The sequence below is a fragment of the Pezoporus flaviventris genome, unplaced genomic scaffold (assembly GCF_033815535.1).
Source record: "Pezoporus flaviventris isolate CSIRO_AGI_PZ_B2104156 unplaced genomic scaffold, CSIRO_AGI_Pfla_v1 ptg000037l, whole genome shotgun sequence".
Lineage (NCBI taxonomy): Eukaryota > Metazoa > Chordata > Aves > Psittaciformes > Psittacidae > Pezoporus > Pezoporus flaviventris.
In genome coordinates this window covers 2099115-2114644 of record NW_026892585.1, presented here as the reverse complement: position 1 = coordinate 2114644, position 15530 = coordinate 2099115, and the positions used below count along the sequence as shown (strand labels likewise).

The window sequence follows — 15530 nt, the reverse complement described above, 5'->3', positions numbered from 1 at the left end:
TGGGGTTGTTTGATTCTTTTTGTTTGTTCGCATGTTTGATTTTTGGGGGTTTGGTTCACGTTTTGTGTTGGTTTGGGGGTTGGTTTTTTGCTGTCAATGGGTCTTTGGTTTTTCTTCTGGTCCACACTCTGGCCAAGCTGGAGGAGGTGACTGCTACTGCTAATCAGAAAGCCATCAGAGTAAGGGAGGACAAAGGAACAGGGGCTGTCTGCGATGGAGAAGAGAGATGCTAAACGGGTGCGTTTGTCTGTGGATGCTGCATTACGCATCCAGGGACACAGCTAACCCAGAAGGTAAATCAGGCACTTGGAGCGAGCCTGTTTGAATAAACACCAAACAAAGGGAGTCTCAACTAAACTTTAAAGGCAACATGTTTTCAAATGGCAGGACTAAGCAGCGTTTAAAGGTGGTGATCGCTGCCAAGTTACTTCAAGCAGACAGGAAGCTATTCCTGCCTCCTCTGAACATGCCAACAATTACTTTAGTAATCAGCACGTTCTGAAGGGACCATTTGAAAGGGTGACAAGGAGGGCCAGGCCTTCCATCAGTGTAAATTCACATTGGCTTGCTGCATCGCAGCCAGCCCTGTGCTAGAAGAGGGTTTAGCTCAAGCCCCCTGTTCTGGGGGGACATGTTTGGGGGGGGAGTGACTTCTCTAGCATAAGGGTGGTGATGTGCCTCATACACATGCAGATGGTGATGCTTCTCATACCACCCACAGCACAGATGGACTGTCAGTCATCACACTGAAAGCCATTCCAAGAGCGTGCCTACCCCAAGTCCAGCAGGGAAAAATTAAGTGCTATTTTATCCACTAAACCTACACCGCCTTACTCCACACAGACACCAAGAAGCAAAAATACTATAGAAATAAGTCTCCTATTTATAGAGCTCGGCAGATGAGATATAGCAATAAAGATGCTGAAGTCACCCTTCTGATTAATATAAAGTAAATGATGTTCTGCTTATAGAGTCCCTTTCATCCAGGGATCCTGGAGAGCAGCAACCTCTTTGCTGTGCAGAGGACCAACTTCTGCCCTTAAAGAGGTTAAAGGCTCCAGTCAGAGCCCTGCAGTAAATCTACACCAACAGCCTGTGGGGTAGGGTTTTAAAACACATCATTTCCTAAGCATCTTAATTGCATGTGGGTCCAGTGTGGTGCTGCTGTCTTGGGAGAAGCCATCCACATACCTGGAGCGGTCGGCATGCAGAGCCTTAGAGACAGGGGCAAAAGGTGGCCTGCAATGGAACTAAAAAGAGATACATAAAACTCAATAGACACCTGTGAAAAACATTCCTGTCACACATTTATCTTGAGTAACATATTTAGTTGTTAGAGGCTAAGGCGATGGAGCCAAAAAAGGCACTTTGTGTTATTCCTCATCAAATCTTCTAATAAATGGTCCGGTTTCTCCTGCAAACATATTTCCTAAGCTGTCTTTTAAAGGGTTTTTCCTATTTATTTTCCTTCCCTCCACAGCAGCTCTTAGAAGCCCCAAGTTATTGCTCTTAAGAATTATTATTTCTTTAAGAAAAGGATCTGTCCAAAAGAATCAGGGGAGAGGAGAAGGAGGAGACAGAAAAGTTGCAATCTGAACTCCCCAAAACCAGTTGTTTTTATTACCTTTCACTTTCTGGAGGTGTAAAACCTGCACCAGGTGTTAGTCTGGATTGCAACTAGCCCATCCCTGCCTGCCCCTACCACCCACAAGCAGAGCCAGAGGAGAAAGAAGCCAAGAGCAGAAGAAATCCATGGGGCTAGTGAGAAAAGGTGCGATAACTTTGCTAAGCAAAAGCTGGGCAGTAATAATCTATGACAGGCATGGGGTTTCTGGATGATGTTTAGGATTCTGGATCCTTTCAAGGGCTACCTGTGTGGCACAAGCGCTGGAGCATCCCTGGCTGGTGAGGAGGTGGTGGCCACCAAGGTGCCCCATGGGCTGTGCAGAGGGAGGTGAGGAGGAGCTGGGTTACACCCAAATGAGGACATCGCTCCCAGGGCATCAGCATCCTCACTGCTTCTCGCTTGGCCAACAGCTCAGTGATGTCTTCATGTGGCTCCCAGCCAAGGGAGCAGGTCCGGACATCCGCCTCTGAGCCACTCACCCTCACACAGAGGACAATTCCTGCTTGGAATAAGGGCTTAAAACGCATGCAGAGGATGCTGATAGTCACTTAGCAGTACAGTCTCCAAAGGGCTCTTGTATCACCTGTGTATTTTCATAGGGAACATAGGATTTGGTTATTATTTCCCGGTGTGTGAGGTTCCTGAGAAGCTGTCAAGAAAGTGCTCCAGAAATTTCCTGATGAGAGCTCCCCATGCAAATACCACCTACTAGGCTGCTTGGAACAAGTCCCTCCCACCACTCCATAGCCCTGGAGATGGTCTGACTGGCTTTTGAGCCCTCACTTTGTGCTACTCTAACCTGTTCGCTGCTCTTCCAGGCTATGCCTCCAGAGCAACCGGTCTTCCACTGCGTTGAGCATCTAAGACCAGCTCCATCTGTAAGTCTCAGCTCTCCACAGCCCTGACGGCAGCATGTCCTTCTGAAGAATCACACCCAAGCCATGTTGGAGCCTCTCCAGGAACGTTTCTATTCTTGGATATTGCTTTTTGGGGTGAGTTTTGGCTACAGAAAATAACAGTAGCGTGAATTGCTCTGGCTCTGTTAAGGTCACCACCACACTTGAGAAGTCCCATTGGGAACTGTTACCATACAGCCTGCAGCTCCCTCTCCAACACTTCACACGTTCAAGCTGGTAAGTGCTCTGTTTGGTCCTCCATCCTCAGCCATGCGGGTAAGCAGCCCTCCCGCAGCAGCTGCCTGCTCCTTGCACTTGGGCTAATTAAAAGGAGAGATGAAACTGCAGCCAGAGGAAATCCTCCTACAGGATCCATCTCTGAAAGCACAGCCAAGTCTGGCAGCAGCGAGTTGGAGACCAGCTTGCTATTAGCATCCTCCTCTGCCCCCAGAGGGTTTTGGATTTAATCCCAGCTTTTTCCCTTCTTCCAGGACAGTGGGGCCAGACAGCACCACAGAGCTTAATGTATTTGCTCTGGGAGCAAAACCAAATGATGCAGCGGTGGAAGGTGCAAGTCTCTCGCACAGCACAACTTGTCAAACCCATCCCCATATGCTTGCCTTGGAAATACAGTAACCAAGGTCCAGCCCTGCCTTCCTGCACGTGTGAGAGATGCAGCCCCAGCCCCTGTGCACAGAGGGCCCACATTCATTACAGGATGAAACTTTAAGCGATGCCAGGCAGGCATTCCTTCTGATCAATGAAGAAGTGGCACTGACAAAGTCCCAACGGGTTCTTCACTGTGAAGGCTGGAGGCTGTGAGAGAGGATACTCATGTGAAGCATGGGAAGCAAGCAGCCTGTGGGTCAGGGCAGGATCGGGGGCGAAAAATGGAACGGGCCTGCAGAGCATTGATGGCAGCTATTAAAAGGAAAGGAAATTCACTACGGGAAGGTAATAGCACTCCAGAGCAGTTCCTGAGGTAGTATAAATCAGCATAACATTACCATGCCCAAGTTATGACAGCTACAGGCTGGCCCACATCCTCTCAGTGCTGCGTGCTCTAGCAGAGGAGGAATTCAGTGAGGCTCTGGTACAGACATCCTTACACTGGGCAGGTGATGGAGGCAACCAGCAACATCAGCATCACCGCTCCAGTGTTCAGCTACCTCAGCACTCAAAAAGGAAAACCCCTTTGTTTCCACCTCATAGAATACTCACAGCACTGATGAGGAACACAGAACCTGAATACGCACTTTTGGAAAGCACATCTGACTATCTTCTGGAAAAAAAAGTGAGTCTCTGAACGCAAGAGACTGCTTCACACTAGAGTTAAGAGCATGGAAACCCACACGTACGATACTTCATTGCCCCGTAGCCAATTCTGTTGATTGGAATCATTAGGGTGTGAGAAGAAAACAGTCAATGTGCTGTAACCAGTCTGCAAATGTTAGAAAACCTGCAATCATATGCAACTAATTTTAAGTGAAATGGGATGGTCTACAAATTATGAGGCGAAGGATTGCTGTGAAAGGCTCTGAGTAAGGCAGACAGGAAAGCAACACACAGAGCAACACCTGCCCAGGATGAAGGGTGGTTAGGAATAGGAAACCACAGGCAGCTCACGCACCCAAAGAACATTACCTCTGAGAACTGATGCAAAATGGATGCTGACTCACTCAATACTGACCTTGTCGGGTGCCACCATTACCACCCTTGCAACACCCAGGAGGAGGATGGCCACTGGGATACCTCTGGCTTGAATGATGTGGGGATGCAAGATAGCTGAAAACCCCTTCCGTGAGTGGAAGCTGATCAGCCAGGGAGGTCCTGGGGAGCTACAGGTCCTTGTGGCTTCCCTAAACAGCCTGCTCTCCCGTCTGTCACCTGCTGGTGAAGTTTTCCTTCACCTCTGATAATATGTGGTATGTGATGTGCAGCCACCTGGAGACATCGGGGCACAGCTTGAATACTCACTTCAGCAAGAAGCCTATTCTGTCCTACAAAACAACAGTGGGAGTAATCACATGCACCTTTAAAATACCATGGCAAAGATTATTAGCTGGCAGGGCTACAATAACAAAGGAAACACAGACTTTGGGATTGTTGTTCTGTTCCTCTCCCTCCCCTTAAATCATAACCGTGTCTGAAACAAAGCGAGAAGTAATAGAAATGAATATTCAGAAGCAGCACTTGCCTGAAGGTCCAATGTTGTGGTGTGACGTTCCACTCATTTTTCAACCCTGTTTCCTGTCTGATTTGTACAGCAAGGTTTTTCTCCCCCTCTCTCTAGAACTCATCTTATAAACCTGCCTTTGGATGCTCATCTATCAGCCCATCACTCAAAAAGCAAGCCATTTATCGTACTGTTCAAGCATCCACCCAGACCTTGGGAGGATGGTGGGAGCTGGGGAGGGAAAGCAGGAAAAAAGCACTTTTCCTGTGGCTTTAAGGCTGGTTATAAACTACAGAGGATGTGAACATCCATCAGGGACACACCTCACGCTCCTGCCCCTTTTTTCCTCTCTTCCCCAAGAGCTGTGATGTTGACACAGAGCTGTTCTTCAAAGACAGCATCATTTAGAGTCTCTGCCTAAAGGAGAACTGTGTGGGATGAGGTCCTAAGCAGTCAGTGTGTGACCACAGCAACGAAGCCAGATTCTGATCTCAGGGAAAATGAGTGTAAGTCTAGAATAAACTACTCCCCTCACTGGAGGGTCATCAGCCCAACCCCTGCTCAATGGCAAGGCACCCACCTACCTGTCCCCTGCCTGACTCTGCTTCGTCCCACCAACATCCAGGAGAACCTGTGCACAGAAGGCTTCCCTTTGTGACCACCTGCCTGTTACTGAGCAAAGCACGTAGCTGTTAGCAGCTATTATCAACAGATTATTCTGACCAAACACCAAAATAAAGGAGTTCCTTGAGCAGGCTGCTGTAAGTGCTATCTCTTCCCCCATCACCTCTTCCAAACCATCCCCTTCCTTTTCCACAGATCTGTACATGATCCACACAATGAAAACACGTTAAAACCCTGTAAATAGTTTTATCTCCTCCATCCCTCCTATTTCCTACCTGCTACTCCAGCCTTTTGCTATTGGGGTGCAGTAAGATCTAATTTGAAACATGATGTTGACACTGCAGTCTCGCTCTCTTTAGCCAAAATGAAAAGTAAAAAGCCACCCATATACACGATTTATCACAGCAATAGATAAATCTATCACAATAATGATTCTGACAGATAATAAAAAGCAAAATATATCGAGGGGGTTTACAGCAGTTTAATGAAGGCTCTCGTACCAAATCCTGAACTCAAAGTTACAGAGTTATTGAAAGAAAAATAACTTACAATGGAAAAGCTGATGAGAATTGCCCACCTAGCCATGGACTCAACTGTGGCTTAACGCTGTGCTTAAATACTCACCACACAATAGGAACGCATTTAAATCACGACCAAGGTACACACAATTCACTTCCATTGTTTTCAATTACATGTGTGCAGCATGTAATTTAACCTCTGGAAGTTACTCTGAAGAACACAGAGGTTTCTTCTTTTTTAACACTCACTGGAAATAAATACCATTTAAAGAATACACATTGAGTGCAATAAAATGGACACTCAGGCACTGGTACAGTGTGGTCCTTTTCAGCCCTCTACAAACTACAAGACAAGAAGTTTTAAACCACAGATGGGGTGGAGAGCAGGTTAGAGCTGTACAGGGAGCGCAGCAGGCTATGTACTGCACAAGAGCACATCTGCAAAAGGTCCCAGAAGATTTTTGTTGAAGATGCAGCGTATCCACACCAGGTATATCGTGAAGGGTTTAATGTTTTCTGAGAAGGTATGATTCTGATGGGACAATATATAAGGCATGTAAGTGTTTTCCCCTTGCTCTTGTATCCACACTTCGTATTTCACTTCTCTGACCTTGAGATACTTCAGGTTCCAGGGGATCTGCCAGGATACGGCAAGTTTAGCTTCGCTCGTGCCCTGGACAGAGGCTTGACACTTGGCATCCCTCACTTTGCCAGGGTAGAGGCTACCAGACCACTTCTGCTTCTTGGGTCCAGGCTTCGACTTCACAGTCTGCCTGATCACGTGGATGAGAGAAGGGATGTTCACCTTCGTGTCCTGGTAGGCACGGAACAGCCACTCGGGGTTGCGGCAGCAGAGGTGCCGCGGCACCTCTGTGTTCTTAATGATGCGCTCTTGCTCTGCCTTGTCCAGATGAGCAATCCCACCCTGGTCCCAAGGTCTGTCCGGGTAGGTAACAGTGTCTTCCCTGTCAGTGTTCTGCCAGGCAATGTACTGAAGGTCCATGCCAGGAAGGGTTGCCAGGGTTTTGTAAGGGGTATAGTGCTCGGGGTTGATAGCGTAAGGAAAGAGCTCCACCACTGTGGCACCTCTTGGCAGGAAGAGAGACATGACTAATTGGGCCCCATGCATACTGACCAGCATGGACGCATTGCTGATCAACCGGACGATGTCAGAAAACGAATGCTCCTCCAGAGAGACAGTAATGGTTTTCATCTGAAACTCCTGAGCGAGAGCCAGGATTAGTTCTGCCTCATTTAGGATAAGTCTGTTGATTGTTCGGCTGAACACTACGATGTACTCCTCACTGGAGCTTTCCTCCGTGCTGACGTTCAGCTTCTGCATCATGAATTTGGTGAACTGCCTGATCTCGTTACCAGAAACCAAGATGTTAGCCTTCGGCCCCTGTGGCTGGACAAATCCGTACTGGTACCAGGTGGTGATTTTGGACAGTCCCACATAGGCTTTGGTAAAGCAGAGGAGCCTGCCCAGGGTTTTAAGCTGCTCCCTGAGGAGCGGCTGCTTGTTACTCAGTAACTTGTAGAGGTCAAAGTGAACACCTTCACTCCACCCTTCCATGAAGAAGAGCCGTGCCTCCAGATCTAAATCAGAGAACTGCTGCATGGTGTAATAAATGGGGAGGAGGTCGTCATGAAAGACGTGCATCAGGTTGTCTGGGTTGAACCTGTTAGCGATCAGCGCCACGTCAGGCACGAAGACCGGCTTTGGCATAAATTTCAGCGCAGCAGCTGGCAGCTCCACAAAGTTGAAGTACTGGGTGTTGTGATCTTCCACTGAGGAGAGGTCGAGCAGAGCCGGCTGGAACCTCCGGGAGCCCAGGTTGGGCAGCATGACCGAGGAGTTGCTGTGAAAGTAGATAAACTCCTCAGCCTCAGTAGAGTAGCAGAGGGACTCAAAGCGGCAGATGCGGTCAGTGTGCATCCTGCCAGTGCACACCATCCTGGTACCGTCCTCCACCAGTGCCTCCAGGGCCGCATGGTAGTCAATCTGAACCTCAGAGAGCTCCTGAGACTGACGGGTGAGGACCAACTCCTCTTCGACCATGAAGGCATGCTCTCGCAGTTTGAAGTATTTCCACAGCACGGCAGCGAGGACAGACACGAGCAGGGCATTAAACACAGCTGCTATGTTCATTCTGTTGTTAGATCCTAGCAAGATGACAGGCGGGGAATGCACTGGAGAGGGAACACATCATTAACGCTCCTTGACATGGTGAGGGTGAAGACCTGTGGAAAATGAAACAAGAAAGGAACCGTTTCAACACTGGGCTGACTGGGTTTACAGCTCCACCATGAATTACATTTTATGGACTATTCAAGAGAGTCTCAGCGATTTTTCTCTCTTCCAGGGAACAAGGAAAAATGCAAAGAGTGCCAGAACACTACCTGATGTGTTCCCTGGGACTCTGGCTCACTGCTTTTTGCAGACCACTCCAAAAGTGGGATGAAAGTGTCCTGCGATTACTGGGCCACTTGCACAGGGCTTGTGAGACTTTGTTCCTTGATCTGCCATAGGCCTTTTGCATAGCTGTGAGTACACAACTCCGCCTCTTGCATTTACTGCACAGACAATAATAGTACAAGGAGCATTGCCAACGACAGATTTTGCTACACTCCATTTCAATCCAAAATGTGAACTAGTGAATGTAGCACTCAATTTGATTTTACTGGGGGGGAGGACGACGACACAGTCCATAGGGACAGGTCTATGGGAGACTCCCAAGTCAGTCATTTCTTTGGCTGTAATCACATATGATCAAAGGCTAAGAACTACCATTGTCTTCCAAAAGAAATACTGGCATGGGAGAGAGAACTCTGCTCTTTATGCGAGGAACTGATGTTTCATTAAAGCAATCAAACCTTCATTCATTGAGAATGAAGTAACTTGCACCAGGAGAGCCAGCCCTTACACAAATGGGAAGGCAACATATTTGAAGTGTTTCCACTGTTGCTGTTCTCCCATCCCAACCTGAGAATCTGCTCCAAGGCCCCCTTGTTTCTTTTGCCATTATGGGAAAGATCCTGCCATGGCTTGCTTCCTGTGCAGAAACACTACTGGATTACATCAGAGTATTGATTATATTTTCAACTGTGAACTTCAATTCAGATATTGATTAACCTACAGTACTTACGGGCTTCAATTTTCATTATGCATCGAGGTCCACAGCTCGTCAGGCTGTGAGTAATTGCAGCCATGGGGAACTTCTGGAAGGGAAATTTCTGACTGGTATATACCTGGTTACTCTGTTTCTAGCTGCAGATTTTTAAAGGTAGCATTTTGAAGTCCCTTTGAGGCAAGTATTCAGGGAGGGGAAAAAAGCAGTGTTTCAGGCACATGCTCTGACATCCCAAGCAACAGTCCCTTAGCATTTTAACCCAGAGATGCTTGCTATTCTGTGGCAGAGTGGAGGCAGACAGCAAAGCATGTTTAGGACCAGTGTGAGCGCTTCCTGTACCACCAAGGGAGTCCTTTTCAAAAGAGAGATTGCAGCCTAAAAGCTTGATCCTGCAATCCAGTTCATACAGCCTGAAATTGGATGAAGAATCATTCATGGAATTCAAGGAAGTTAGAGGGGATCCCCGCAGCTTGTGAGATCCCAGCAGCTTGCAGGATCCCTGTTTTAGGAAGAACTGAAGGTATGTGGGAGACTGAATAATGCCAAAGAAGTGAGTGCTAGCCGTAAGCCACACAGATTTAAAGGTGGTCTCTGGAGAGCTGAGCAACAAATTCATTTCAATTTCAGAGCAGCTCCAGCTACTCAAAGAAGCCAGAAATGAAGGCCACCTCCTCTGGCAAGTGGTCTAAAAAGCTGCCTCATTTAGCAGCTCCCTAAAAGCAAGCAGCAAAATAAAAAGGTGTTGTTCTCACTTGGAAAAGGAAATGGGAAGGGACCCAGAGTAGTGGTCATCTAATTACCAGGGCAGGATCAGCTCTCACTAAAGCACTCCCCAAAGATTTTTATCTATCTCATTCTTAACACCTATCCATCTCCTGCAAGTTTCTAGCAATAAAAGCATGAAGGACTGTAACAAACCCCTTCCTAACACTCACCCTTTGTTTCCACCACAGCAATTTAAGCCTGTTCTTGTCCCAGGTGCCACGGACATCCTGCACAGACAAAGGATGGCTGTCACATCACCTCTCAATCTCTCCTTCTCTCTAACAAGGGATGACTGCTGCTCCTGATGGCTTTGAAACTCTCAACCACGGCTGTTCCATAGACAGCTTTGAATGCAAACCTACTGGGGACAGTAGCACATCATTTGGTTAGACTCTGGTAATGCAAACAAACTGGTTTTCAGGAAAAGAAATCTTTGATGGGGACAGATCTCCAGTTATTTTGTTGGTACCAGACTTCCAAAGCTTCATTTCACATCTTTACTGTCTTTGAAAGATATCTAATGATACCACGTATCCTCTCCACCACACATCTCTCACCTTGTGAGCACAGCTTTAAATGACTTCTGCAGCATCCCCCAAGGAAAGGACTGAGCCCAGGGACCCACGTGCGAAGCCTGCTAGTCAGTATGAAAGGGAAACCTTCAACAGTTGAGTCTGCTGCCCCAAGCGCACACTTCAAATGAAGGCCAGTCTGCAGGCATTGTGCAAGTTAACTACTGCAGGTCAGATGAGTTCAAGAGCCGAGGCAAGGCAAGTTTCAAGAACTCTGCAGAGGGGGAAAACCACATGGCCTCTGTTATTGCAGTGCAGCAGGAGGCGTGTGTACGTGTAGGTGTTTCAAAGGCATCAGAAGCCCACAAAAACACCACTTGATACCACCTGCATTTCACAGGCGTCTCAGTGGTGGAGAGCTCTGCCGACCATTACAAACCCCTTGAGCTGAACAGGCCTCCTTGGAAACAGCCTGCTCTAATATTTCACCCCTGATTTGTTCTCTCCCCTCCAGCCCCAAGGGAAGGGCATACGAGGCACTTCAGAGAGGCAGCCTGATGGATGCAGCTGATGTTCCCAGGTTAGCAATTTTCATTTCAGACTCTGCTGCAGCAGTACCCACTAAATGGCTACAAATGAACAAAGCTTTTAATAGAAATCACCTGCAAGGCCCTCCTCTGTCTCTTCCCTCACTGTACTTTCCCTCTTGCACTTCTCTGCACTTAGCTCAAGTGAGTGCATGTACTTTAGCCAACCAGGTGTCAGGAATGAACGTTAAAAGCTAGCAATGCTAAAGGAATCCATCTTCATGCCTGTTCCTCATCGCCAATTCGTAATTCCTGGTTCATGCTGCTTGGCTGAAAGCTGCTTTTGATGGAAGTGAACAAGGGGATGTGGACAGGAAGGGGTGTCACAGGCAGAACTGAAAGGAGAATTCCACAGGTACTCGGGGAACTGTCTTAATTCTTTGCCAGTTTTCCCACATTTTATCATCCACCTTTTTTTAAATCTGGTGCTTTCAGTGAGCACAGACCTTGCAGAACTGAAGTTTGGTGCTTCAGGGAGTGACAGAACACAAATAGCAACAAACCATCCCACTCTTTGCTTTTATATACCCAGGAGAGGCTGCACTAAGGGGGTAAAGGCAAACAGTCACTCCCCATGTCCCCTGGTTCCTCAATCCCCCAGGCTGAGATCAGTCATTAAGTGCTGTCACCAACAGAGGTCCTAGAGTGGGCAACTTTCCCATGGAGGCAGCAGGTAACTCTGAAACAGGTGAGAGCACTTAGACTTCCACCTGAAGAGATCCACTTCACGATAAAGGAAACCATCATTTGTAAATCTGCCTCACAAAATGGGTCTGGAGCTGCCACTCTCCTCCCATGGAGCCATCAGAGAACATCTTAAGAACTGAAAGGCACTTGCAGAAGTGGCAGACCAGACACACTGCTGCTTTTCTTATGAGCAGACTCCTCTGTGCTGTTTCTTTCCACAAAGAAGTCAGCACCTAGGCTCTTCAGACCCCCAGTTGCCCACAGATTATCCCCTTCCCACCCCTGCCATGCTCATCCACCCTCTCACTTCCCAGTGACACTGGGATAACCACAGCTTTGCTCCACATGAGCAATACATCCCAGTTACCAGGGAAATTGCATGGACTGACACTTTTTTACTCTCAGCTTTGAAATGCTAAAGCACCATCCTTCAGCAACAGAAGATGCAACAGCTGATAGACCAGAGCCTAGCCAGAAGAGACATGCATGTAAAAGCAGCACAGAGCTTCTTGCTGTCAAGCTAGCAGAGGGCAACAATGCCCTATGGGAGGGAATGGGATGTGCCCTTGCAGACTCCCAACAGGAGCAGCATCCAGGGAAGGAGCAGGAATGAGAAAGGGAGACAGAGGCAGCAAATTTCCCTGGCAGGGATGCTGACAGGGCAGCTGAAGTGCAGCACTGCACAGTCAAAGATGGGGAGCTCAACACACGCAGTGGTGCTAAGGCAGCTCAAGACTTTACAGTGGAAACGAGCACATCCTGAGGCTTGCAGCTGAGCCACACTGGATGCTGCTCCAGAGGCTAAAAGCCTGTGGGAGGGACTCTATTTTTGGTCAGCTCCTCTTTGCTCTTATTCCAAAAGCGATCACAGGCATGAAGAGCTTACCCCTTCTTTTCCTCCTCCTCCACTCACTCCTCCAAAAAGGTCACAGCTTCATCCTCCCAGCCCAGCTACTGCTTCTCTAACTAGCACTGACCACTGGCGAGCAGGTAAAGGCTTCAGGAGCATGCATCTCGTGTGCTCAGCAGGTACTTCTGGCAGAGACCTTGAGCATCCTGCAGCATCTATGGTACTCTCATGGACACCTGGACACTGTAGCACCTTCTGTCTGTCAGCTGCTGGTCATCTGATGTTTTAAACATCCTCAGGAAGTGGGAAAACAACAGGAAGCATCGACGGAGACACTGTTCTTGTTAACATGTCGAGGACATCAGAGTGGGTGGGATGGGAGAGATTAATTTCTCCTAATAGGCAGTTGGCATAAAGGGCTGTTTGGATTAATTTAAGAGACTAGTTCTGTTGTTCTTTTGTTTTAATTGTGAAGCTAGAGTAGGATGAATCACTACTTTGAAGCTATTAATATAATGGACAATGCTTTAAATCTCTTCTCCATTTTAAAATTTACTATCTATTTAGGTAAGAAATGGGGGAGAAAAGCTACAAAGCCCACACAATAAAACCCATGAACATTACTAAATCCCCCAAAGGAAGAGACCAAGAGCTTGACTAGGGAGAACAAGGGTCATGGAGGTGAACGGCATGTCTAATAGTGACCACCAAGTTCTGCAGGTATTAACAAAATGAAAAGTGCTGGTTTCGTCTACTTAGGCCTTGCCAAGCTTTTGTTACCAACTGCCCAAGCACTTTCCAAGCCAATGCTCAGTTTTCCAGAGCTAGAACAGGCTAAAAAATCCTCACAAAATGGGGAAAAAAAAGCATGAAGGACACACATGTCCCGAGAGCCTCACAGCTCTGTGCAGAGAGAAATGCCTCTACATGGAAGCCAGCTTGGGTTTGGCCCTGCTGACCAGCTCCCGTGCAGAGCCTGCCAGCTGTGGCAGCAGGGTCCAAGAGTGTTCCTGCACTTCCCAGGAGAGCGGTGCAACTGGAAGTGGACTGGAGCTGCTCCTGCCACAGGACAGGGAAGGAGTTGGGGCAGGAAATGGGCAGGGAGCCCTTACCCTTCTTATTACAGCAACACAGTGAGAGGGGTGGGAGCAGATGCTCCCTCCTCAAGGCTGTTTTGCCCGTTAGCACTCCCTACCCCCACATCCATCTCTCACTACGCTGGCTTTCCAGGACAAGTACAGGAAGATAAAAGCATGTAAACATGGCATTTCACACCACCCCTACAAAATGTCTCCTGTTCCTCCTCCCATCCCTGATGCAAGAGGCTTAGCGAAGGATGCGGTATATGTAATACATGCAGTTTTAAATACCTACTTCATTCATGCTCAATGCAGAAGTTGCTAGAAGGCAACTTTCCCAATTGGAAGGAGGGGGAGTTAGGATTCAGCAGCCAAGAACTGGCTTTTATTCTTATCTCTGTCACAGATTCCCACAGAACTACACAAGCAAGTCAATCCCCACAGCCCAAAAGGCTGTTATCATCTTATTCACTGATTTAATGAGATACATATATTTTCACAGTACATGCCACATTAAAGAAAGGATGGTACACTGAATGAACATTTGCTTTGTAAAAAGCAACCAAGTGTAGAAGTGCTGACTTTTTAAGCAGGAAAAGAGCAGGTTCTTGAAGGAAGCAAACCCAATGCTTAAAGACACAAATGTCATTAACGAAGGCTGATCCAAAGAAGGGATATGAAAAATAAGACTACCTTAAATCTGCAGCCTTGAGGAGAATGTTAAAAATAAAACTTTATGCAGAAAAAAAATAAAATCAAAATATAGCAATATATTTAAAAAGCATCTGTGTCACAAAACCCTTAGGTATCTATAGACAGTTGAGATCAAAATTAGGTTTACCTTCAGTTATTATGATTTAGCATAAGTGATGAATAGAAAGCAAAACTTTCTATAAATCCTTCTATACAAGACTACAACCAAAGAGCCTGAGGCTCTGTGCAATGGTCCCTACTGCAAACGTACCTTCAGTATGAACAGGAGGATACTGGTGGTCACAGGACACCTACCAGTTATGCTGATAGATAGGAAATCTGAGTTTTCTTCCATTTAATTTTAGAGTCTGTGAGCCCTGGAACAGGAAGAGATCCAACCTGACTTTCAAGCTGACTAGCAGAACATTGATTTAATACTTGTGGATGTTGCTGTCTTGATCTTCAAAAAAACAGGTAAAAAAATCCCAACACTAAGTAGTCAATGCCTATAAGCAAGCCATAAAACTGAGCTAAAAGTACGAAACTAAAAAGAATACTTCTTGGGCTTTTAAAGTCCCCATTTCCAAGATCTCTTCTCCATCCAGAACTGCACAGAGTTTAAAATCCTTTCCCCAAACAAAAAACTAACCCTCATCTCCATAAAAGTGCCCCAAATCAGAGGTATTTCTAATAAACAAGCCTGAGGCGAGAGATGTACTGAAAAATGAGCTTAAAAAGAAAGAAAAAAGTATTTCTCTCAGCCCTCAAGTCTTCACCTTCCGACAGTCCCAAGCCTAAAGATGAACACCCAAGGTACTCAACCATGGCTAGACAGAAGGGGAAGCTTAACAGGGTTCATCCCAGCCAATCTTTGTTCACCCGAGTATCCCATGGAAACCTATCAGGTTATATTGGCATTAACAGCACTGATTTAGGAGTAAAAAGCCCCTCCTTTTGCCTGGCCTCTTGCTTTTAGCCTGCAAGCAAGCTACCTTTGTCAGAAACAAAGACATGTTAGAGAGCAGCAGGTTTCTCTTACTTCAGTGGTCTACCTAAAGCAAAGATGGAGCTGGGTTGGCTTAAGGGAAAACTCCCTAATGCTGCAAAAGTAAATTTAAAAGAACATGATGTGAAACCCCGAAGTACTGAACAAGATGAACTTAGCCACTCCAATTATGCCTTTGGGCTTTAGCTGCCTTTTGTTATTCTCTGTATTTTAGCTATCCTTTCTTTTCCTAATCTGACAGGAAGAGTACCTGTGTTATTTGGATACTGGGACTGGTGCTTAGCAGCATTTACAGCCTGAGCTTTCCCCGCTTCCCATCAGCATGGTGCCCGAGACCACTCCTGTGTGCTGCAAATTCTAAGCAGGAGCTGAAATT

At 46.9% G+C, this 15530-nt stretch overlaps 1 protein-coding gene across 9 annotated transcripts in view; it reads right to left on the bottom strand.

The window, feature by feature from the left end:
• Positions 1–5784: 5784 nt before the first annotated feature.
• The window catches only part of POMGNT2 (protein O-linked mannose N-acetylglucosaminyltransferase 2 (beta 1,4-)), a 31976-nt gene continuing 22230 nt past the window's right edge, over positions 5785–15530 (bottom strand). For all 9 annotated transcript variants that reach the window (XM_061464376.1, XM_061464370.1, XM_061464369.1 and 6 more), the window contains one exon: positions 5785–8085. In XM_061464376.1, the coding sequence (XP_061320360.1) occupies positions 6257–7993 (1737 nt within the window). In that variant the 5' untranslated portion in view covers positions 7994–8085 and the 3' untranslated portion in view covers positions 5785–6256. The remainder of the gene's footprint in view (positions 8086–15530) is intronic.